The 25,045-nt window shown below is 40.6% G+C and overlaps 2 protein-coding genes across 13 annotated transcripts in view; both read right to left on the bottom strand.

Annotated features, from left to right (window-relative positions):
• Positions 1-1,940, bottom strand: part of fam118b (family with sequence similarity 118 member B) — a 46,218-nt gene extending 44,278 nt beyond the window's left edge. For 4 of the 12 annotated variants that reach the window (XR_004223464.1, XM_012966440.3, XM_012966438.3 and 1 more), the window contains exon 1: positions 1,395-1,570. The gene's annotated coding sequence lies outside the window, so the exon portion shown is untranslated. Of the gene's footprint in view, positions 1-1,372; positions 1,579-1,898 lie in introns of those variants that run through there. The other 8 variants (XR_004223465.1, XM_031905002.1, XM_012966434.3 and 5 more) reach the window with 7 other exon arrangements.
• Positions 1,941-7,022: 5,082 nt separating this feature from the next.
• On the bottom strand, positions 7,023-23,871 carry LOC116412012 (pulmonary surfactant-associated protein C-like). Its single transcript, XM_031905198.1, has 7 exons — positions 23,811-23,871; positions 23,647-23,692; positions 18,461-18,598; positions 15,909-16,046; positions 12,504-12,620; positions 9,701-9,823; positions 7,023-7,250 (listed from the first exon to the last, which is right to left on the bottom strand). The coding sequence occupies exons 2-7, from the start codon at positions 23,674-23,676 to the stop codon at positions 7,164-7,166; spliced, it is 633 nt and encodes a 210-aa protein (XP_031761058.1). The 5' UTR covers positions 23,677-23,692; positions 23,811-23,871; the 3' UTR covers positions 7,023-7,163.
• Between the last annotated feature and the right edge of the window lie 1,174 nt (positions 23,872-25,045).

Genomic DNA, 25,045 nt, shown 5'->3' with positions numbered 1-25,045 from the left:
CTCTACGGGGCAGGGACCTCCTTCATCTTGAGTTTCTGACTCTTATTGCAACTGCACCTTGTATTTATTGTATTTATTGTTGTACTTTGTATTTATCCAAAGTACAACAATAAAAAAAAGCCAGGCCCTTTTATAAGGTTGCGACCGTACGTGCGTGCGTGTGACGTCAATGCGCACGGGCGCAACCTTCTAAAAGCCTCCGCCGAACAAGGAGCCGCATATAGAGAGGAGCCACTGAAGAAGATGAATGCCTGACTACAGCCAGCGCATCCCGCTGTCAGGGATAGTTCCATGAATGTCCCGCATTACGGAAATGCGGGACATTCATGGAACTATCCGGGACAGCGGGATGCGCTACCAAAACCGGGACTGTCCCGCGGAAAGCGGGACAGTTGGACGGTATGATTTCTTGCCATATTAACAAGGCCTAAGGTTTCCAGACTTATAAGGGCACCTTTAAAATGTCTGCTATATTTTATGAATGAGCGATACCTCTTCCCCAACATGCTGTGCTCTGCCAGAGATTTCCAGGAGTGAGAGATATATGTTAGGGGTGGGAAGGTGAAACTGCCCAGCACACAAATAAAAGCAGCAGCCTCTTCTGCCTGATAAAAGACAGAGCCCCCTCAGCCCCTGACCCACTGAGCAGGAGAGGATTGCAGCCAATGCCAATAGTTAACCCTTGCCTGTCACAAATGCTCCTCCCAGGACAATTAAACATCAAGGTAAGGCTGTGAGCTTGAGTGTAGCAGGGGAGATTGAAGAGTTAAGGGGGCGGGCTTTATTCCCCAGAGCAGAGCAGGCACAGCAATCAATTAAATGGCAAAGCTGAAAAGCGGGACATCTAACAGTGAATCCGGGACAGCGGGAAGTTTTTCAAGCAGGATCCCCCAGACTGTTTTTAACACTGTTAAAAAACATTGTTAAAATAAGTTATGTGCCCCAGCAAGCGCTCATTGTTGGTAAATAAATGCTACGTTTGCATCTCCTTACTCTACAAGGAGACAACAGAGTGGCTGTCTTAATAAGGTGCCTATCCTTCCATCTGTACCACAGGCATCCCTGTGAGTGTTCAGGTGGCAGATAAGGCTTCTGACATCTGGCAGGCAAAATGTTAAGAAACCTTCTACCTTTGCTCATGTACTACCAATAGCGCAAATTAGCACTAGTTCACTAATCCATGGCAACCAGATCAGATTTTTGAAGTTATTCTCACTGTAGCTATCTGAACAAATCTCATGCACTCCTGCATGCCTGATCTGTTGCTATGGGTTCCTGCCTAGGTGCAAATTTGCCCTGTGGTAGTAAACGAGCCCAGCTGTGTAGCAACCAGCCTCATTTCCTGGCTGGAGAATTGCTCACTTTTACTTACCGTACGATACTACGGTATTTACCTGCAATACGCACAGCCGGGCACCTGTTACCAGCCTGGTGTAGCTCTATAATCCCCACTGTATTGCGCTGCCAAATACTTTCCTTTAGTGTCCGCCGGCTCCTACACAGCTCAATGATTACTGCAGGCTTCAGCGTAAGGTACGGACTGCTGTTGGGGTCAATCTACCTTGTTGAAATGCAAATGATCGACTTGCAACATTCGTCTGCCACCTGCTGGCCACGTTAGGTCACTACAGCAAAATTTTGTCCGCAGTCATGGCTTTTTTTTTTTAATAAGCAGATTTCTTCTACTTGCTCGTCTGCTGGTTTCATTGTTCTGTACTTACACGTAATTTACTATGCAGAAAATCTTGGTAAGCTGCACTTGTTTTTAGCATTTTGCGTCTCTCAGGTTATGAGACCCTCATTTGTATCTGTATGCAAGGGCACTAGTATTTATATAGATATCTATGCTAGTGTGCGCACTAATGGGTATGAGTGAGTGATAGACTACAAAAGCATACCTCCCAACCGTCCTGATATTTATGGCACTTCCCGCTGTCCCGGATTCACTGTTAGATGTCCCGCTTTTCAGCTTTGCCATTTAATTGATTGCTGTGCCTGCTCGGCTCTGGGGAATAAAGCCCGCCCCCTTAACTCTTCAATCTCCCCTGCTACACTCAAGCTCACAGCCTTACCTTGATGTTTAATTGTCCTGGGAGGAGCATTTGTGACAGGCAAGGGTTAACTATTGGCATTGGCTGCATTCCTCTCCTGCTCAGTGGGTCAGGGGCTGAGGGGGCTCTGTCTTTTATCAGGCAGAAGAGGCTGCTGCTTTTATTTGTGTGCAGGGCAGTTTCACCTTCCCACCCCTAACATATATCTCTCACTCCTGGGAATCTCTGGCAGAGCACAGCATGTTGGGGAAGAGGTATCGCTCATTCATAAAATATAGCAGACATTTTAAAGGTGCCCTTATAAGTCTGGAAACCTTAGGCCTTGTTAATATGGCAAGAAATCATACCGTCCAACTGTCCCGCTTTCCGCGGGACAGTCCCGGTTTTGGTAGCGCATCCCGCTGTCCCGGATAGTTCCATGAATGTCCCGCATTTCCGTAATGCGGGACATTCATGGAATTATCCCTGACAGCGGGATGCGCTGGCTGTAGTCAGGCATTCATCTTCTTCAGTGGCTCCTCTCTATATGCGGCTCCTTGTTCGGCGGAGGCTTTTAGAAGGTTGCGCCCGTGCGCATTGACGTCACACGCACGCACGTATGGTAGCAACCTTATAAAAGGGCCTGGATTTTTTTTATTGTTGTACTTTGGATAAATACAAAGTACAACAATAAATACAATAAATACAAGGTGCAGTTGCAATAAGAGTCAGAAACACAAGATGAAGGAGGTCCCTGCCCCGTAGAGCTTACAATCTATATGGGATGATACATGATATCACTTAGTGTGTATGAGACCTACCGCCCCTGCTGGAAGGCTGTTCTCTGTATCTGGAGATAGATATGTGGTCGTACTAAACATGGGAATGGAGTTCATTATAAACTGGGGGACAAAGGGGCCCCCGCTGCACACTCACACCTGAGAATGGGGCAAACAGCTTTAAAGGCAAAGCTAAGCCATTATGCCACGTTCCGAGCCGCATTCCTGGGGCCCCAAGGGGGAAGCATTAAGGCTGCGGGGCCAAACTGCATTCTCATTGGCTTTAATAGAAAGTAAAAAAACACAAAAACTGTTCCAACTGACACAAAGGGAAACTTCAGAGTTATAAAAATATAAAAATAAACTTTAACAGCCCCACGGGGGGGGGGGGGGGAAAGTCCTCAGTCTCTGGGGCCCCATTACTGCCCAGAACGTGGGGGGCAGGTCCCCGAAAGGGATAATAAGGCACAGACAGCGTCCGCCTCACTGGGGGAGCACTTGGGGAAAGTGGAAACAGCGCCCCCTGGGGAGAAGGGGGGTTCTGGCACTTGGTTTTCCACCTCCTTCATCTTGTACTGAGGACTCGGGCATCTTGTGTCTGTGTGGGAGGGGCCAGCCAGTGCAAGGGGTGGAGCCGAAGGACTCGCCTGGGGGGCGGCCAGGTAGTCACAGGGAGCCATGATAGGAGCGGGGGTGTTTAGGGAGGGGGGGTTACTGTGTATGGGGGGGTTACTGTGTGTGGGGGGCTACTGTGTATGGGGGGGCACCTGTGTATGGGGGGCTACTGTGTATGGGGGGCAAAGCTGATACATAGTTATAACTCACTTATAACTGACTGCCTTCTCTCTATATTTGTATTTTATATGTAGGAGTTGCTATATTGTTTTCCTTAGGTAGTACAGTATGAGGGTATAGCACATTTGCGTCTGATCCCGCCATTTCATCTATATAAAAGGAGTATTTTTTTTTAAAATGGGGTGTGGTAATTGGGGCCACAAAAGTGGGCGTGGTCAAAAAAAATTGCCGCGCTGCGCACGCCAAATCTTTTTGTCCCTCTTTTCATTTTTCAAATGTTGGGAGGTATGCAAAAGTGTTGTAAGCCTATGCGTGTGTGTAGTGGGCATAATATGGCCATGCCAATCACATTCTAAATGTCGCATGTAAAACTTTGCTATCGACACACATCAGTGGCCATTTACAGTTGGCTATTGCTTTAGGGCTTTGGCACTCAACACAAAGTAGAACGTTGTGCCACCCACATGATATCTTGAATTTACCTTACTGAGTAATTGTCCAATCTCTGGTTGGGCGCCATATTGCACATAAATACTGGAGGTGATATATTTACATTCTAGAAAATAGTCAAAGAAAGTTCAGAGTGACAGAACCTTTACTGCAAATACAAGTCATAAGTGTTGTAGCATGATGCTTCAACACAATTGAATACAGGTATAAGACCCCTTATCCGGAAACCCATTATCCAGTTAGTTCTGAATTACGGAACGGCCATCTCCTATACACTCCATTTTAATCAAATAATTCAGATTTAAAAAAAAAAATGATTTCCTTTTTCTCTGTAATAATAAAACAGTACCTTGTACTTGACCCCAACTAAGATATAATTCATTTATTGAAGCCAAAACAATCCTATTGGGTTTAATTACTGTTTAAATAATTTTTTTTAGTAGACTTAAGGTAGGAGATCTGAATTATGGAAAGACCCCTTTTCCAGAAAACCCCAGGTCCTGACCATTCTGGATAACAGGTCCCATACCCGTAGAAGCATTTTGTTGTATGTGCAGTTTCTTAACTCAGCAAAAGGCAAGTTAAGTTTGCCTTTTGTTTGCCTTTTGCCGACTTACATTAGAATTGCCTCCTTTGCTGGTGGCTAAACCCAAACAGAGAGGCTGATGGCATCATTGTGGGGCAGTAATGCTGGCAGTGAGCATGATGATATTGGGGACAAGGACAATGATGTTGGGCAGGGTTATAATGCCAAGATGGGGTTATTGTGTAACTTAGATTCAATTGATTTAATTTTTGTCCAGTTTTCTCTGTGTTTAAAACCAGACGTTAAGTTTTGATCCAAATAGTCCTTTGAAGCTGGGATGTTGGTTCAAAACTGGAATCTGCCTGATGCGTTAGTCCAATCCTTTAGTTTAATTGAAGGTAAGGAAACACACAGAAACCAGTAGTTCCGAAAGCTCTCAAATACAGCTATGCTAATTTAGAAAAGCAGCACCTAATTTTTGACTGATGTGCTTTTCCTTTCTGTAATAAGAAATTAACCGAACTTGAGCCATTGTAATAGAAAACATCACAGCGAGTATCTTAATAATTAATTTTAATATTTAAATGTTTTTTATTTATTGGCCAGGAGGGCCGGATTTCTGTATTTGGCGCCCCGAGGCCGCCCCCATTCTGCCACCCACTTACTTCGATCACGCATGCCGCACCCGCAACATAACCCCCCCCCCCCACTTAAGTCATATGGAGCAGTGCGGAGAGGACGTGTAAAGTTTCTGCAGGGTACCTCTTTTACAGGGGCAGGATAAATGTTTTTTCCCAACACCAATTAAGGTTACTTTGCAACCTGGTATGTGTGGTATGTGCTACCTGGTGTGTGGCACCGTGGACCATCAAACTTTCCACCGATACAAAGGAGCAGTTTTGGCACGTGCACAATGTAGTTTTGTGAGCCGCAGAGAACACAATATTTCATCACAACACAATGCTACCTTTGTCAGGTAGTTGAACAGACCAATAGAATAGCTCTAAATATGTGCAGTGCTGCCGCCTACTACAGTGGTTCTTCACAAAATGTTGATTATTAGCTATGGCTCAGTAAACCACATTGGTTATAATTGTGCTCAATTTGCCTTGCATTGGCCAGTCTTGCTTCTTAGTATGAATACTAATACTAATGAGTACTGAAGTCCCCTGTGCCACTGACAACTTTTATGGTGCACCACAATTAATATGAAGACTGTAAGTTGGCAGACAGATGATGTGGGGTACCAGGGGTTCCTCAATTGGAGAACTATTAACTATCTCAACTTGTTTTTCATGCCTGGTGTAAAGTCACACTATTTGGCTGCTGGCTATGTTACTGCCTATATAAGGTATTGTTGCGACAGCCCTGGGGTGGTCCAAGGAACATAAAACAGTAGCTTCCAATAAATACTATTTTGAAGTCTTAAATGTTCTAATACATGGGGGTTATATCAATATTACTCTTAGCCACACATTTGTAAGTCTTCCCTCTGTTTAAAAAAGTGACTAAGGATCCAGGATGTTTATGAGGTGCAAACAATAATCCTTTATGTTATACAGACATTGCATCAGAGGAAAGCGTGTGCATGGATATTGTGGTTTTGACTTTGTCTCCCCCTCTACATTTGTGTGTCTCCTTCTTTTGCCTTCTCTTTTTGTTACCTTGTCCAGATTTGGCATCTCTCCCACTCTTTAAGTCTGTCGAGGCATCAGCAATATCAACAGTAGGAAAAATATATTTGACTCTGACGTTTTGTCTGTAGTCCTCCTGTCCTGTGGGTGTTAGGTTCTAAGAGAGGCACTAACCATGTGGCTTCCCTTGGGCACACCATAATTAAGGGGGGTACTTATGGTTCTTTTTAATATCAGTTATGATACCTTAAAAAATAAGTAAACCTTTTTTTTCTATCAGTAAAATTACTCCAAACAGCCTCCAGAATTACCTACCTTTGTCCCAGCATTCTCTCTGACCTGGTTCCTCTGTCAGAAGGTGATAGTTTTTCTTTGCTTCCTTGTGCAGAGTGAAGTCCCGCCCCCCACTTCCAGTTCTCTCTTCAATTCGACTACCTGTTGTCGAAGTGGAGAGCCTTCTGCCAGGCCTGGATTTGTGGAAAGGCCACAAAGGCCCAGGCCTAGGGTGGCACAAATTGGGGAGTGTGCCGCTGCACCAAAATATTAAAGTTTTTCTTGCATACGGAGCAATGGGGACTTCTCCCCCACTGCTCCGTATGCAATCGAAAAGACCCAGCGCATGCACGATTGCGAGTTCGCGCATGCGCGGGGGGGGGGGGGTGAGGGCGACGGACAGGGGTCGGCCTCGGGGCGCCTGGCTTACAAATCCAGGGACTTCACTCTGCACAAGGAAGCAAATACATACATACCCTATACATACACCTACATATGCTAAACATATTTGTATAATATTGGATTTTTACAAATAAAAATGGAAATAGTACATATATTGATGGTTGATATTACAAATATGAAGGTTGGTCTGACTGTTGCTGTTTTTCAGTATAAGAGTGCATAATGAAGTCCATTCATTAAAACAGTTCCAGTATAATAGATCTCCCTTTGTGATTTAAAGTATTTCAAGTGTAATAGATCCCTGAAATCCAAATATCTTAAACGGGATAATTATCTTCCAACGAAGATGTTCTGACTTGCTCTAAAAAGGGAATTGCAAAATAATAATTAAGAGTTGTTTCCTGAATGTTGCCTGGCACACCTATAATATGCTGCAAGCAGACTTCAAACTGATATCATAATAACTGGAACATACTGGATGTATTTCCAGTATGTTCCAGTGCACAGGATGCAGTTGCATAAAAAGAAAAACTGAATGGAAAGCTTTAATTTAACAGAAATGATTTTGACATAAATATGGATGTGGAAAAAATAGTGAAAAACAATGAAATGAGGTTCAGTGGGTTCATGTGATAAGGACATGTGGTAATGGAAATTCAATTGAAGTTACCATCCCTTGCATGGGACCGGCCTTAGGGCAAACTGTGCCTTTGCAAATTAGTGCAGTGCATTAGTTTATTTATTGACTACTTGGGAGTTAGCTACAGTATCTAGCATATTTAGAGATTTATATTAAAAATGACCAGTTTAAATGAGAAGGAAAGGCTAATAAAGAGTTAATCTCAAGCTGCAGGCATACCTTCAGTTGTCTCAATTGTGCCCTTAAGTCTCCCCATATTTCACCTGTTCAGAATATCTGAAGCCAAACAGGAAGAAAAAACGGTCAGCTGTGTAAAGAAAGTTCCCATAATGCCTCGCTCCTGCACAGACACGCAGACCAAACTGAACATGCTCAGTTAGTAAGACAAGGGGGCCGATTCATTAAAACACGAGTTCAAATCCCAAATGGGACAAATTCGGATTGGATACGATAATTTCTGAAGATCGCAAATATCACAAAAATGCTTACGAAAAAATCGTATTAGGCACGATAATATTGTATCGGCGATCCGAAAGTCACGAAATTTTCGTATCCGAACGATTGTAAAATGCAGGAAAACCTTTCCGACTTTGATCCTTCTGTGCATGATTTTGGAAGCCTCCCATAGGAATCAATGGCACTCTGCAACCTGGCCCAAGGAAAGTCACATTACTGAAGCTTGAAGGAATCTGAAACTTTCGTACTCAATACGATTTTGTCGCAAAAATTTTGTCACAAAGTACGAAAAAGTCGTTAAAAAGTCGCACTAGGTACGAAAGTGTCGCAAAAAACACGAAAAAAACGCATTCGGACGCATTCAGAGCGTATGTGCGTTAATAAATCTATGAGTCAGCTTCCTGCTGATTGGCTCAGATCCATATCCAAGGGGGGGAGTGAGTTCTTAGCATTGTTGAGGGAGGGGAGAGCAGGAGAGAGCAAAGAGAAGAAAGCTGCATGTCTCTGGCACAGGAATTACAGACACAACTAATCTTTTTTCAGAGAAGTCAGTGCAGCGTTTCTGTGAGTGCTTATGGCTGTATTTACATAGACCTTTCTGATAAAGCTTACTTAGTTTTTGCCTTTCTTTCTCCTTTAACTGTAATTTGTATGTTTCAAGTATTTATATAGAGGGTTATAGGGTTAGAGGGCATCCCAGCCCCCTGTCTTATGGTTCTCTATTTAACCACACAGGTCATTCACCCAAAAAAAAGCCATGCCTCTGAACCCATATAATACTTACATTAGTATAACAACTATATTATGTATAAAATAATATATAGTATACATACTAATTTAAGCATTTATATTATATTACTATTTGTTGTAGCCTGCCACAGCCTGAGACACACAAGTAGGTGAACATGTTCTGCATATCTGGGATGCAGCCAAATTCTTGAACTTTTTGTAGGATTTGGCCCCAAAAGTGTTAAGCCAGACTGACTCCAATCCTTTAAAGCTATATGACTTAAAGGAATACTGTTATGGGAAAACATGTTTTTTTCAAAACCCATCAATTAATAGAGCTTCTCCATGCTCTTAATAGTAAGAAATCCAAGTCCGGCTTGGGACTCCTCCAGTTACAAGGGTGTAGGAGAAATAATAGGTTACCTGAAAGCAGTTCTAATGTGTAATTCTGGCTCCTTCTGAAAGCTGAGAATCAGGCACAATGCACTGAGATGGCTGCCTACACACAAATATTACAACTAAAAAAATTAATTTGTTGGTTTAAGAATAAAATTTAAATGGTAGAGTGAATTATTTGCTATATAAACTGTGTTATTTAGAAATATAATGTATACCATACAATTCACGACAGTATCCCCTTAAGATCTCTGCACACCTGGATATCCAATTCTTTGTTCACAAAGGCTACTGTTTTAGAAATTTTTCTCCAATCTGACCATGTAAATTAGAGTTTACATTTAGTTCAGAATTTGAATTTAATTAGGCCAGTCCAAAATAAATTCATTGCATCCTTATTGCACATAGCACACCCATATTAACACCCAAGCACTTGGAGATTGCTTTGGTTAGCTTGTGCTCAGTAGGGTAGATATTACCAAATGTGTAATTTTATGCATCCCATACAGAAATGAATGATGGTGGGAACCCTTATATATTGCAAATCCAGTTTTGTCTCTCTCATTTTACAATATGAATAGTCCACTCACCATTGTTGCCCAGTAGATAGTAGAATCACTGCAGAGGATATTCACTGTGATTCCAAGTTTGATATTATCAGCCTCTTCTCCTTCTAACAAATTGTAGTTTATATTATTTAGACGTGTGGTGTTCTGAGGGGAGTGAACCATCAAGCAACAGTGAATTTAAAATGATACCAGCAAAGAACATAAAAGTGTTGTTGTAATCTTTACAATTCATCTCCCTTCTGGTACCTTTTGAACCAGACATCGTTCCTCATTCCTGCCTTCATATATTGCTATCATATAGCTCCCCTGACCAGTATTCTGAAACACTTTTTTGTTTCAGAATACTGGTCACTTATTGTTGATTAATTCTCTAAATTACAGCTAATATAACTGCTCACCAACATTTGTTAGGTGTAATCCTTTTTTTAACTTGTCAAACAGGGAAACCATGATACAGACAAGTCAATATTGTAATCCATTCACCTCACATTTCCTTGGGAAAGTAATCATACCTGCAGAAGGAGTGATTAGTAGCATTAGATTGGTGACTAAAGGAAAAGAAAAGGTGAAATCACTGGGGGTGCCAAAAGTTATCCACTCCCCAGTGATTTTAATCTTCTTCCACTTCTCTCTTTATTTACCCCCTGCCAGTGCACGTGCAGCAGTGTGAAAAAGCCAACTTTCTGCTCAAACTTTTGTTTTTACTCTACTGCACATGCACGCCCACGAAAAAAAGCAGGAAGATTGCTCTGTGGTGCTCTCTTAGAAGTACCTTACACCGATCTAGTTTTCAGGAGCACCAGCAAGTGTGTAGGTAAGTGATTATATTCAGTGGAGGGTGCATAACATATGGCACCCCCTTCATCTATAACATATACAATCAAATACTTTCCATTTTTTACCGTTACTGTCTGTGCATCATAATGTTTATAATAAATGCCTAATTTGTGTTAACTTGTTTTCCTAGCAAGCATTCGAAAGTCACACCCAAAACACTAGCAAAATAACAGTGAGCTGGCATTTTGAATGAGGGTCGGACCCGATCCATATTGCCACTTCCCCGGCCGCCGATGTCCTCCCCTAATGCGTTTCACTTACGCGTCAGGGGCCTGAACCCCCTAGTCTGACCCTGGATATGATCAGCTGTGAAACAACAGCAAAACATAAAATTGTAAAATAATAGAAATCTTGGACAAACTGACATTTTCCTTCATCGACATTGAACATTTTTGCTAGACTTTTCTTAAAATGTTTGAAAACATAGCTGCTAAGCATAATTTCTTTGCAAAAATAATTTAACATAATTTCTTTGCATCATCTGCCATTATTCACTGATAATGTACAGTTGTTCTGTATTTCAGAACTGTTTATGGGGATAGAAACATAAGGAAAGAGCTAACTGGCACAACAAGTATAATATGCAAGCAGGGCTCAATCCCTGTGTATTTATTGAGTGTAGCAACAATTCGAGAGCGTACCCCTTCGTCAGGCATACAAACCAGTGCAATGCAGATACCTATATAGTCACAAAATTAATTAACATGTTCATTTACATAATGAGTGCAGAAATCCAGAGGTCCTTGTGGACTTAGTTATGTAGACCAGAACAATGCGGGAATGATGAAATGAGCATACTGTCTGTAACAACAAACCCTCAAAGGAAAAGGAAACTGTTAAAAAAATATAATATAATATGGTCATCACATTTCACAGATCAGATGGAAAACTTTGGAACAGGTAAACGCAGCTTAAGAGCAGGATATAAAGAGATCTCTATTACAAAGGGAATGTTATTGGATATGGGCTTTAACAAGGTTTTCTTGAGATCTCAATGAGGATTTTACCATGTCTTGTCTTTTATAACAGGCTGTTCCACGCTCTAACTATATGTCTTTTTTCTACAGATATAAAGAATGAATTATGAATTTTGCAGTACAGGTATGGGATCCATTTTCCAGAAACCCATTTCCAGAAAGTTCTGAATTTCAGGAAGGCCATCTCCCATTGACTCCATTATGGAAGAAACTTAATGCCAGTAGTTGTATTGTTTTTGGTTAGCTTGTTTGGTAATTCTTTCATCGAACTGGCTAATTTTTCAACCTACTTGTGACTTTATTTGTATGGACTTCTTTTACATGGACAATTTGCTTCTATGGATTTCCAGGTTTCTGCAATTATTAGGTAAATTAATATGTTAAATTATTTTGTGACTGTATAGGTATCTGCATTGCACTGGTTTGTATGCCTGACGAAGGGGTACACCCCCGAAACATTGCTACACTTTCAATAAACACGCAGGTGTTAAGCTCTGCTTACATTATACTTGTTGTGCCGGTTAACTCTTTCCATGTTCTGGTGAAGGTGCCCACCGTCTAGGATGTACACCTGAGGAGGCACGAGTGTGCTAATAGAAGCATGAGGGACATAAACTTTCCACAGCAGTGCTGCTCCAACAAACTGTTGCAGGAGATTAAATCCCATCATACTCTGGCATATTATCAATAAATAAAGCCTGAACACTATAAAATAATGTTTTTCAAATATTCTCCAGGGACTGCAGCCCTATTGGGGCAAGAGGATCCTTAAATAAAAAACCTGTTCTGTGTTTATATAGTACATTGAAAAGTTATTTATAGATTTCAAACATCTAAACAGCACTATGCCCACTCTTGTTGTCATGTCCACTACATGTTAATTACAATGTACAAACAATTGCCTAATTTACAATGTACCACACAGTGTGCAAAGTGCAAAACAATTCTAGGCTGCTAAATCTAGCACTTTTTAAAAGCTGATCATTTCCATGCTCTATAAAATGCCTTACCGTAGCCTGAAACCGTTTAATGTCATTAAGAATGTCCTTCAGTTTAGGTGCATTGGTCTGGTTTATGTTCATAATATAGCATTTTTCACTGTTCATTTGTCTAAATGTGATGAGTTCCTAGGTGACAAAAAATTAATATAATAAAATTAAATGCCCTTCAATTGCAGATTGTAAAACCATAAACACAGGTATTTTAGAACAATATATGGCTTTTTTATGAATTAGAACTTTTTAAGCTAAACTATGACTACCGATGAAAAACAAATAGTCTCAAATACCTGGGTATTCATATAACCCACACTATGACACTCTGTATTAAACAAATTATGTACCATTATGGAGATTCTTGACAGCAGATATACGTAAATGGGGGAAAATGAACCTCTAATAGTTTGACAGGATTGCCACACTTAAAATGACAATTTTGCCCCAGTTACTATATTATTTTTAGACTTTTTAGAACAGTTGTGGTACCCCAACCAGTTCTTCAGAGCTTTCAAAACCTGTGCTATAGGTATATATGGGTAGGAAAGAGGCAAAGGGTGCATAGACGGGTATTACAGCAGCAACAATCACAAGGAGGTCTGAGGATACCAGACTTTTGTACATACTATTTAGCAACGCAGATCAGACAAGTGATCCAATGGTCTTTTTAATTTGCTTATACTAAGTGGATGGAAATAGAGAAATTAGCCATTGCACCAATACACCCAAATTCACTTTTATGTTTGCAGAAAATGCCTGGGAAAATAGCTCCTCGCACAATATAATTTACTGTAAAGATATGATCTAAATGTAAAAACAGATTGGCCCCCTCGGATAGACCATCCCCACTAACCCTATTTCTGTATTTCCACTTGGTCTAGAGACGCACTTTATTTGGCTTTGAAAACATACAATAGCATTCCAACTCTATTCATTTATTTGATCCAAATGCTAAGAGGTTTTTGGAGAAACAAGTACTAGTTATGTCTGTTTGGTATTTCTATATGTATTTCCATTATACAAAATCCTTATGCATAACCATAAAAGCTCCAGACCTTACCACAATTGAAACACTATGTACCAGAGTTGGAGAAAGGTAAGGACATATATCCCAAGTATATAATATACTTAACTCTTATCCAATAGAGGAAAAACCTCACCCATACATGCACCGATGGGAGAAAGTCTTATCTACCTCCATTACAATGGAGCATTTGGTGTAACATTGCAAAGACCTTTATATGTACAATCATAAAAGAAATCATTTATAAGATTTTGAGTGGGTGGTACCGCACGCCTGCCCTTCTTCAAAAGCTTTACTCAGGTACCTGACCTAACTGTTGGCAATGTGGTGTGGCCCCTGCAACACTCCAAATCATATTTTTTGGACATGTCTGAAAATCATTGGTCTACAGTAAGACAACTGATAGCAAATAAATTATGTTTAGACCTACAGAATGATCCCCTGAAACATTTACTTGGGCATTCAGTCCAAGGGGTAGGGAAAAGAACACAAAGAATATTAAACTGCATATTTACAGAAACTAGTTGTCTGAAAGACCCTTTACCCCCCTCTTTCCAAGACCTAGCAAATACAACTGAATAAGCAAGAAGGATTGAATACTTGACAGCCCTATCTCTTGGCCCATCATTTACAGTAGAAGAAGATTGGAGGGCCATAAATAATAGAAATATCAGGGATGCACCCAGTATCTGCATCTCCCTGGGTTGGCTCCTATATTTCTGGGGAAGGGTAAATGTAGATAAATCCCAAGGGAAAGCCAAAAGATAGGCTAAGGGGAGAAGTATTGAAAAGGGAATTAAGTACATACTGCTTCCAAGAGGTAATAACCACAGTGCATTTTAAATATATGACCAACTTTGTACCACATATTGGGGCCGATTCACTAAAGGTCGATAACGCTTATCGCATGCTTTTTTGCGTTTTGGCTACTAAAGCAAATAAAGTGCTGTCTTGTATAAAAAAGGGCATTGACTCAAGGGTATTAATGAGCTGGAGAGAGTGCAGAGACTTGCAACTAAACTGGTAAAAGGGATGGAAGATTTAAGCTATGAGGTTAGACTGTCACGTTTGGGATTGTTTTCTCTGGAAAAGAGGCGCTTGTGAGGGGACATGATTACTCTGCACAAGTACATTAGAGGTTGTGGAATGCCCTTCCTAGTAATGTGGTAATGGCAGATTCTGTTAATGCCTTAAAGAGGGACCTGGATGAGTTCTTGAACAAGCATAATATCCAAGGCTATTGTGATACTAATATCTACAGTTAGTATTAGTGGTTGTATATAAAGTTTATGTATGTGAATGTATAGTTTGGTAAGTATAGGTTTGTGTGTGCTGGGTTTACTTGGAAGGGTTGAACTTGATGGACTCTGGTCTTTTTTAAACCCTATGTAACTATGTATATATGCAACATTGGAGAGCTAAGGACCAACTCATGTGCAAACTAGACACCAAGAATGACATGAAGGTCATGTGTAGAGTGAAGGTTACTTCTGGGGTGTGCTTGGGGGTTAGGGTGGTTAAATAGAGTGGTGCAGCACCAGTGAGTGCTTTGAAGGTGAGTACAAGAATCTTGAACATAATCCTCTACGGGACAGGTAGCCAGTGCAAGGATTGGCAGAGAGGGGCGGCACTTGTGGAGTGGGAGGAGAGGTGTATAAGCCTGGCAGCACTGTTCATGATGGATTGGAGTGGGGTCAGTTTAGACAGGGGAAGCCCACAGAGCAGTGAGTTGCAGTAACAGGCTTGAGTGAAAAGGTGAGTTTTAAGAGACGGTTTAAAGGCTTGGAGAGTCTGGCAGTGCCTAATGGGACGGGGAAGGGTGTTCCAGAGGATGGGTGCAGCACGTCGAGAGTGAGGAGGAGAAAAGGAAGTCATGTGTAAAGTGAAGGTTATGCTACTATAAAGCTTGTTTCCGTTTTCGGATACCTCAGATGGACCACCAAGAGGGGTTTGAACTGACAAGGTCTGACAATTATTGCCTTAAGACAACTGGATACAGGTCTACTTGGGAGCATTTTTGAGTAGACAGTGCCTTTTCCCTTACACCAGTGATCCCCAATCAATGGCTTATGAGCAACATGTTGCTTACCAACTCCTTAGATGTTGCTCTCAGTTTCCCCAAACCAGGTAGTTATTTTTGAATTCTTGAATTGGTGGCAAGTTGTGGTTAAATAAAAACAAGATTTACTACCAAATAAAGCCTCCTGTAAGCTGATCGTGTGAATAGAGGCTGCCTAATAGCCAATCTTAGCCCTTATTTGGCACCTCCATGAACTTTTATGATGCTTGTATTGCTCTCCAAGTCTTTTTACATTTGACTGTGGCTCACGAGTAAGAAATGTTGGGGACCCCTGCCTTACACTATAAAAGTTAAAACTGTAATCTTCAACACTTACTTGTTTGTAGTCATACAAAATAGTTGATGATTCATTATTGGTTTTGACATAGAATAAAGCTATATTTTCCTTGTCACTGACCATCACAGTCTGTTGAACTTTTTCCCCATTTTGACCACTGAGGGCCATTTGTACAACCTGTAGGGCATACATGCAGCATTATAAATTAGTACATATTTGTTTCTTCTTTTTTGTTAAGACCCTTTCATTCCTACAGTCCCCCTGCAATCCTTGGCAGTTATGTTTTATGGCACAATTACTGGCTAGTAACAATTGGAGCTGGCCAGTACATCTGATGTCTGAAGGATGCTGGGACACCTGGATAAGGCAAAGAGTACCCTGGGGTTCACCATCAATTATCAGTCAACTAATGCTCTCTTTCTTATAGCTTAACTGTGAATCAGTCTCAAAGACCTACACTTGACTGGATTACCCTGCTCCTAGTATGCACAATTAACAGTGCCACAAAGGCAGACCTTTTCACCTGTACTCTGGACATTGATCCACTAAGAGATTACTTGCCCCCTATACATTTCAGACTAAATAATAATGACATACACGGCATCCTACCTTCATGAGACCTGTGTTAGGTGTAGTTCTACCAATGATAGGGGTTAAAGGACAAGGAAATGCTAAGTCACTTGGGGGTGCCAAAATGTTAGACAGCCCCAAGTGACCCCTGTTCGGAGAAAACAGAACCAGCCCGGGGTACCTGTAGCGAGCGATTCCTCCTTCGTTTTGACGGCAAATTCCCTGGTCCGTCGCATGCGCATTAGAGTGAAAAGCCGACTTCTCTGTTAAAGTTCGGCTCTTTCACTCTACTGCGCATGCGCGCACGAGCGAAGCAGGAAGGAGGAAGCGCTGCAGCTACCCCGGGCTGGTGCTGTTCTCTCCGAACAGGGGCACCAGCCTGGGGTAGAAGGCAGGTGATTTAAGTCACTTGGGGGTGCCTAACATTTTGGCACCCCCAAGTGACTTTGCCTTTCCTTCTCCTTTAATTTTACCTGCACCCCAATCAGCAACAGGAGAAACCTTTTTATAGATCCTGCCTTGCTTTGCTCCTTGCCTGAGCAAACAGGTTCTGTTGTGAGTTAGTTTTAGCATTTTCGCTTTATCTAGAAAATTCTGTTGAGAAATCTGCCTGTTTGACCCTGCTTATTCCTAATCCTGTTGTACTGAGTTGTTGTTGATTCCTGTGTATGATTTTGGCTTGTTTCCTGACCATCCACTTAGTTCTTTGGTGCTGCGTGTCTCTTATTTCTGTGTATGAACCTGGCTAGGCCTCCCAAACTGCTCTGTTGTGTGACCTGATTGACGCTTTCCCCCACAGATGGCCCTAACATTGGAACAGGTTCTGCCTTTCTGAGTTACTGCTCCTATCTGTGCCTGCACAGTTCTCTAGCCTGTAGTACTCATTACAGAGGTGTATTCAGTGTAAGAACCCTGCAGCCTGTTATTTGGTGACTCAGCCACTGGGGTCTATAACACCCTTTATGTGATTCCATAAGAACCTGTTAATCATGCATATAAGAAGCAGATTAATACAAATAACTACCATCAGTTTGAGTTTAGAGATAAGTGAGAGAAGATAGCTTTAACTTTTGCACTTATATTCTTTGGATTCAATTATATAGGGTACTGGGTATAATGATTCCAGTTTTCTCCCAAGACTTCTGCAGAACTGGGTTCCTAGGTTTCCCTGACTGCAGAAAAGCTTCCTGAGTAAAGCAGGGTGTAATTCTGCATGCAACTTTGCAATATACATTTATTACAAATTTGTAATGGTTTGTGAGTTATTTGTATATATAACTGCTATTAAAATCAGTGTTTGCCAGTCCCTTTCTATACTCTGCCCTGGTGGCTCTGGCATTTGAAACAATGTAACAAACGCCAGCAAACTGACAGACCTGTCTTGCAGGAGGAGCCTGGCAGTTGCAACTTTGTTTAAAATGTAACAACCAGGAGTTCAGCAAATGCTGCTCTCAATAGCAATGACATTTACAAACTACTTTTAAAGCACTGAAAATTTGTAATAGTTTAATTTTGGAAAGTTGCTTAGAATTAAGTTTTCTTTTATTAGGCAAAAACTTATGTTTGGTATTGACATGTCCTTTAAGAGTAAATGCCAGTGAAAATTATATTATTAGGTTATTAGGTTTTATGAGATACAATGCATTCTACATAAAATGCATAAACACATTTTAAATATTTTTCAAAACATCCTTTGATCGTTTGAAGCAAATTACACACACGGAATTCATTCTGATCCAGAATAGCTACCATAACTCTTAGTTATCTCTTTTGTTTTAATAAGTGTAGCCAACAGTAATACTTTGTTTTATAGCTACCTAGTTTTGTCTCAGTGCATTTATGCTCTGAGGGCACTTTAAGCAATGATGTAATGCTTCAAGGTAGTTTCTTCCCACAGTCACTATAACACCACTATGGAAAGTGTCTTGTATATGATTTATGTGTAAAATATTATTACAATATTTACGGTAAACTGTAAATCACCAGTGAAAACAAGTAATAACATGATAATGCAAACTCACCGCTTCTGTGTATTTCTGAGTCATATAAACTCCAATTAAGGTTGCACCAACAACAATTATAGCTGTAAGAATCAGTATAATCATAGACAACGCCAATATCCTTTTGCTCTCTTTCATTTTGTGAGAAATAATAGATGACTGTGAAAAAATATGATGTTACATATTATGCATGCTGTGACTTCATTATGGCATTCTGGAATAAATTCATACAAGGAAAGACAAAGAGGTGTTTTTCTGATGTTCCCTAATAATCCTAAAAATATGATCTTACATGTTATGCATGCTATCACTACATTATAGGAATCTCAATTAAATTCAAAAACAAAAAGGTGTTTTTATAATGTGAATCTGGATATTACTTTAGAGAGACAGGATAATTACTGGAGAATGCTGCTTGTATTTGTAATGTGGAAGAGCTGCCAGCCCTGGGAAGTATCTAAAAAAGAAGAGGTAATTTCTAAACTAGAAAGGGAAGTTTAAGAACAAACTTCATGTTGGGTTGAAAAATGTAAAGTCACTGAATGAAATCTGTTCTGTTCTTGGCCCTGCCCACTTTTTCTAACCTTGGACCACAGTTATATAGTAAAACCGCTGTGCAAAGTTTGGGGACCCTGGTTTTAATAGTGTCTGAATGGCAGCAATTTAAATTTCCCCACTGAAAGTCAACAAGTGACATCTGATTGGTGGCTCCGCCCACTTTTTCTAACCTGGAACTGCAGTTACCCAGTGACTGACTCTGCAAAGTTTAGGGACCCTAGGATTAATAGTTACAGAACTGCAGCAGTTTAAATTTAAACCAATTAAAATCAATAGGCAAATTGTGATTGGTGGTTGGTGGGTGTGCCCACTTTTCCTATTTTTGAACTGCAGCCCCCAGTGACCAACTGTGCAAAGTTTGGGGATTTAGGCATACAAATTGTGAGACTGACAGCATTTTACACGTCACCATTATAAGAAAATAGGTGAAATGTGATTGCCTGTTGTTGTACCTGCCCACTTTTTTCTAACTTTGAACGGTAAATACCCAGTGAGTAACTCTGGAAAGTTTAACAACTCTGGAATTAATACTTAAGTAATGGCATCAGTTAAATATAAACCAATGAAACTTAATGGGTGCAAATGGGTTGGCTGTTGGTGGCTCCACCCACTTGTTCTAACCCTGTATATGTAGTCAGCCAGTGACTGACTGTGCAAAGTTTGGTAACCCTGACATAAATAGTATGAAAAAGGCAGCATTTTAAATTTAAACCAAAAAAATTCAAAAAAAGTCTGATTGGCTGTTGGTGGCTCCACCCACTTTTTAAAATGCAGTCCCATAGTGACCCTGGTGTTAATATTGTGAGAATGGCATCAGATTGAACTTCCCCATTCAAAACCAATAGTTAAAATCTGATTGGTTGCTGGTGGCTCCACCCACTTTTCCCAACTCTGAACCACAGTTACCTGGTGACTAGCTCTGAAAAGTTTGGGGACCTTAGTATTAATATTTAAAGAATGGCAGCAGTTTAAATTTAAACATATGAAGTCTATAGGTGAAATCTGAATCTGGCTGTTGTTGGCCCCACCCACTTTTCTAAACTTGGAACATAGTCACCCAGTGACTGACTGTACAAAGTTTGGGGACCCTGACATTAAACATGTAAGAATGGCAACAGTTTCCCCAAAATTTCCCCACTGAAAACAATGAAAGATATGTGATTGGCTTTTGGCAGCCCCGCCCACTTTTTCTAACTTTAAGTACGAAGTCACCCAGTGACTGAATGTGCAAAGTTTGGGAACCCTGGCACCTAACCAATAAAATTCAATAGGTGAAATCTGATTAGCTGTTGGTGGCTCCACCCACTTTTTCAAAACTAAAACTGCAGTCCTCTAGTGACCAACTGTGAAAAGTTTGGGGACCCTAGTGTTAATTCTGTGAGAATGGCAGGTTAAATTTCCCCATTAAAAGTCAATAGGTAAAATCTGATTAGCTGTTGGTGGCTCCACCCACTTAAAAAAATACAAAAAACCTTAAATGCGTAGTCACCCAGTGACTGACTATGCAAAGTTTGGGAACCCTGGCAACAAACCAATAAAAATCAATAGGTGAAATCTGATTGGTTGTTGGTGGCTCTGCCCACTTTTCAAAAGTAAAACTGCAGTCCCCTAGTGACCAACTGTGAAAAGTTTGCGGACCCTGGGGTTAATTCTGTGAGAATGGCAGCAGGTTGAATTTCTCCATTGAAAGTCAACAGGTAAACTCTGATTGGCTGTTGGTTGCTCCGCCCACTTTTTCTTACCTGGTGCCTAACTCTGCAAAGTTTGGGGACCCCGGTGTTATTACTGTGAGAATGGCAGCAGGTTGGATTTCCACCAAGTCAATGCGTAGTCACCCAGTGACTGACTGTGCAAAGTTTGGGAACTCCGGCATCAAACCAATAAAAATCAATAAGTGAAATTTGATTGGCTGTTGGTGGCTCTGCCCACTTTTCAAAACTAAAACTGCAGGACAAATGTTCTTGGAATATATATATATATCTCTTCAGTAAGTTAACAGGCACTCACGTTAAAGTAATCAGAATTGCCTGGGTGCAGTCTGAAAAAAATGCAATGTTGTATCAAAAATAGAAGGTACCGCACTCACAGGACTTAGAAAACAAAAAATCTTTTATTACAAAGTTACATCTAACATTTCGGCTGCCACTGCAGCCTTTCTCAAAGAGAGTGGCAGCCGAAAACGTTAGATGTAACTTTGTAATAAAAGATTTTTTGTTTTCTAAGTCCTGTGAGTGTGGTACCTTCTATTTTTGAGATATATATATATATATGTTTTGGGAAAAGCAACATATCTACTCCATAGATATGCGACAGAATGCTTTACTGAATTAAAGGTGGTGGGCAGAGTAGTCATATTGAAAGAAGGGCTATTGCATATGCGATTTTTGATCACACTGATCATCTCAAAGAGAACCTAATTATTAGGTTATTAGGTTTTATGAGATACAATGCATTCTACATAAAATGCATAAACACATTTTAAATATTTTTCAAAACATCCTTTGATTGTTTGAAGCAAATTACACACACGGAATTCATTCTGATCCAGAATACCTACCATAACTCTTAGGCTGATGCCACACGTGGCGTTTTTCCGCTGCGTTTTTTCTAATTCTCTCGGCGGCTGAAAAACGCCCGATATCATCATCCATAGAAATAACTTGAAAAGACACTAAGCAAACCACACAATGCGGAAATACGCTAGAAAACGCCTTAGCACGGATTTTTCAAGCGTTGCCCGAAATACGCCAGTATTTGCACAGCAAGCTATTCCTATGTATACACAAAGGCAGCTGCCAGACCTAGCGGAAATACGCGGCGTTTTTTGCTATTCCGCACTATTAGCACCATGGAAACGGGATTTGCTTACGTTACCAGTACTAGGCTGAAAAACGCCATAGTCAGGGGCTGTGTGGCTTGTGCGGCGTTTTTAGGCCGAGAAAAAACGCAGTGGAAAAACACCACGTGTGGCATCAGCCTTAGTTATCTCTTGTTTTTGTTTTTAAAGGCTGTCTTGTAAGGGAAAAAGGAAGTTGTATTTGAAGGGCAGAAAAAATACTGATAAAATCATGCAATGTTTACATTTGTCCTCCAGCATATTGGTACTTTGACGAGCCATTAACATGCAACATGTTACCATCTTTTTAGGAATAATGAGAAAGCATCTTGGCATTTGCTGTTGGTGAGTATGCTATCTATGGGTCACATAGCAAGTGATCAGCTCAGCTGGAAATGGGGAATGTGTTCTAATCACCTACAGATGAAGTGCTGGCTATTTTAACTGAACTCAATATTTCCTGAAAATTGAATAATTTCTAAGCGGTGTGACAGTGTGGTTAGGAAACACAGCAGTCTTTCCTAAAAATGCAAGAGAGAATATACATTTGAGGTGTGTGATGTGGACTGCAGGGCTATTCCTTGTGCAGACAAGGTTAATAATCCCTATGAGTTGGCTAATTAAGAGACAGCTGAGAGAGGAGCTAATGCCACACCACGCGTATGGTGTATATTTTTGGCAAGCCGATAAACGCTTGCTCAAAATACTCCCCATATGCTCCATTTGCTCCTACCTGTGTCTGAACCCAAATGAATGGAATATTCTCGGGTGCAAGCACATGTAGCCAAAATCAGCATAAAGACGCAAGAGAATGAAAAGTTTTGCGTTTTTATGTGGATTTCGGCTACACGTGCCTGCACCCGAGAGTATTCCATTCATTCGGTTGCAGGCACAGGTAGGAGCGTATGGCGCATATTATCGGTGAACCTTTTCCGGCTTGCCGAAAATATATGCCATATGCATGGTGTGGCATTAGCCTAAAAAGGTGTGTGCTCCCACACCTGGGGGCTGCTCAGTGTGAAGGAGTCACTCAGAAAGATGTCCACTCTCAGAGCAGGGCACAGGGCAGGAAGGCTGCCCGTCAGAGGGGCTGGGGGTGCTGCCTGCTGCTGCAAGGAGCAGAGGTAGTCGTGACCAGGTGTATGAGAGCTGAGAATAGTCAGCAAGGCTTAAGGTGAAGCCTGAGTGTTCATGAGTGTGAGAGTCAACATGGATGTGTGAAAGTCACTGGGGATAGTGAGAAACCCTGAAAAGGTTCCAGAGTGTGGAAGTTACCCTGGAAGGTGAGAGTCCCAGAAATGGGACAAGTTTTTAACAAGTTTGCTGAACTGTTTGTTGATGAACTGTGTTCCTGTGAGCTTTATGTTGAGAAGAATTTGCCCTAAATAAACCTGTGTTTTTGCCTGAAGAAGTGGTGTCCCTGTCACTATGCTCCAGATCCTCTGCTTACCTGCCTACCATAGCCCCCCCAAAAAATTACATGTATAGGCGGTCAGCATGTCACAGCGGATATTTAAATGGTATATTAATAACAATCTTGTTTCTGGTAATTGAATGCATAGGGCAGTACTGGACCTAACTACAGTGCTGAATGAGACTGGGTTCTCACATTTCAAATGTGGCACATGTACCTGTACATGTGCCTGTACCTGTATTTTACACTACTTAAGGTCATGGGTCTGTGCCTTTAGCATTTTGTAAATTGTGCAATTCCCCTTATAATATAATTTAAAGGATGAACAAGACTATAACAAACTTTGTCCAGGTAAGGTAAAAAGTACTGTTTAAGTCTGGTGAAAGTCATTATACTTACACTGTTTCCTTCCTGTAGTTTTGCTGTCATGGTAGAATGTAATCCCCTGAAAATAAATAGCAAAAGAACTACATATTGTTTTTAAAACAAGCTATTTTCTTGAATATATTCCGGCAACAACTGTCAATAAAGTAATTGGCTTGGAAACATTTAGAAATGCTTACCTTCAGCTCTTATTAGCACCTTGTTTTTCTGCAGCAACAGGTGCTTTATTTATTAGAAAGATTTGGGATCCTTTTAAATGCATCCATAATGATTACTCCCTAAAAGGGAGTTACCCAAACATGCTTTACATGTACACCCACACTGTGAAGGAAATTCTGACTTTTACTGCAACTCCACCTCTCCAAGCAAAGTTTCAGCACTTCAATTCCAGGACAATTTACAAGATTTTATACAGTATGCAAAGAAGATGATGTAATTGTTAGCGGAAATAATTGTTTATGCTATACTCAAGAGGAAAATCTAAGAAAATCTAGGATTCCAGTTCTGGAAATATTTCATATACTGGATGTAAACATAAAATGGATAATTAATTAGAATTAAGATTATCCTGTTGGAAATTAATTTACTGTATAAGCAGAGCACCTATTTGTTTTAGGTCTTATTTAGAGCAGTGTTCAGAGGTATAGTTTGTTAAAGGAACAGTAACACCAAAAAATGTATTTATTTAAAAAAAATTAAACTATAATGTACTGCTGCCCTGCACTGGTAAAAGTTTTGTGTTTGCTTCAGAAACATTACTAGAGTTTATATAAACCCTGGTGTGTAGCCATGGGGGCAGCCATTCAAAAGAATAAAAGGCACAGGTTATATAGCAGCTAACAGATAAACCCTGTAGAATACAATGGTGTCTTATCTGTAATCTGCTATGTAACCTGTGCCTTTTCTCCTTTTTTCCAGCTTGAATGGCTGCCCCCGGGGCTACACAGCAGCTAATTTATATAAACTATAGCAGTGTTCCTGAAGCAAACACCTCAGTTTTACCATTGCAGGGCCACAGTACGTTACATTTCCAATACTTTAAAACACTTTCATTTTTTGGTGTTACTGTTCCTTTAAGTAGACATATACTGGACAGTATACACAGTATATTAGATCACTCTCTGTCACATAGAAAAGTGGGAAATGTAAGGAGTTATTCTCAAGGTTATTTATATACTATTATGGATATGTGTGTTACACAATATACCTGTATAAACCAATACTCCTTAGGGGTCATCCTGAGGTGGAGCACACTTGCGTTTTACTGCAGGGAAGCGCATGACGAAACACATCAAGGGGCAGATTTATCAAAACACGAGTTAGAATCCCGAATGGGAAAAATTCGGATTGGAAACGAAAATTTCTGAAGATCGCAAATATCACGAAAATGCTTCCGAAAAAATCGTATTAGTCA

Source organism: Xenopus tropicalis, chromosome 7 (genome assembly GCF_000004195.4).
Source record: "Xenopus tropicalis strain Nigerian chromosome 7, UCB_Xtro_10.0, whole genome shotgun sequence".
NCBI lineage: Eukaryota > Metazoa > Chordata > Amphibia > Anura > Pipidae > Xenopus > Xenopus tropicalis.
This window is presented reverse-complemented; position numbering and strand designations above follow the sequence as displayed.

Excerpts from the sequence above, each read along its gene's own strand:
- LOC116412012 (XM_031905198.1), bottom strand. The coding sequence starts at position 23,676 with ATGACAGCAAAACTACAGGAAGGAAACAGT. Across the intron at positions 16,047-18,460 it reads CTCAGAAATACACAGAAGCG|GTTGTACAAATGGCCCTCAG; the intron begins GTGAGTTTGCAT and ends TATGCCCTACAG. Across the intron at positions 9,824-12,503 it reads TTAAACGGTTTCAGGCTACG|AACACCACACGTCTAAATAA; the intron begins GTAAGGCATTTT and ends CACTCCCCTCAG.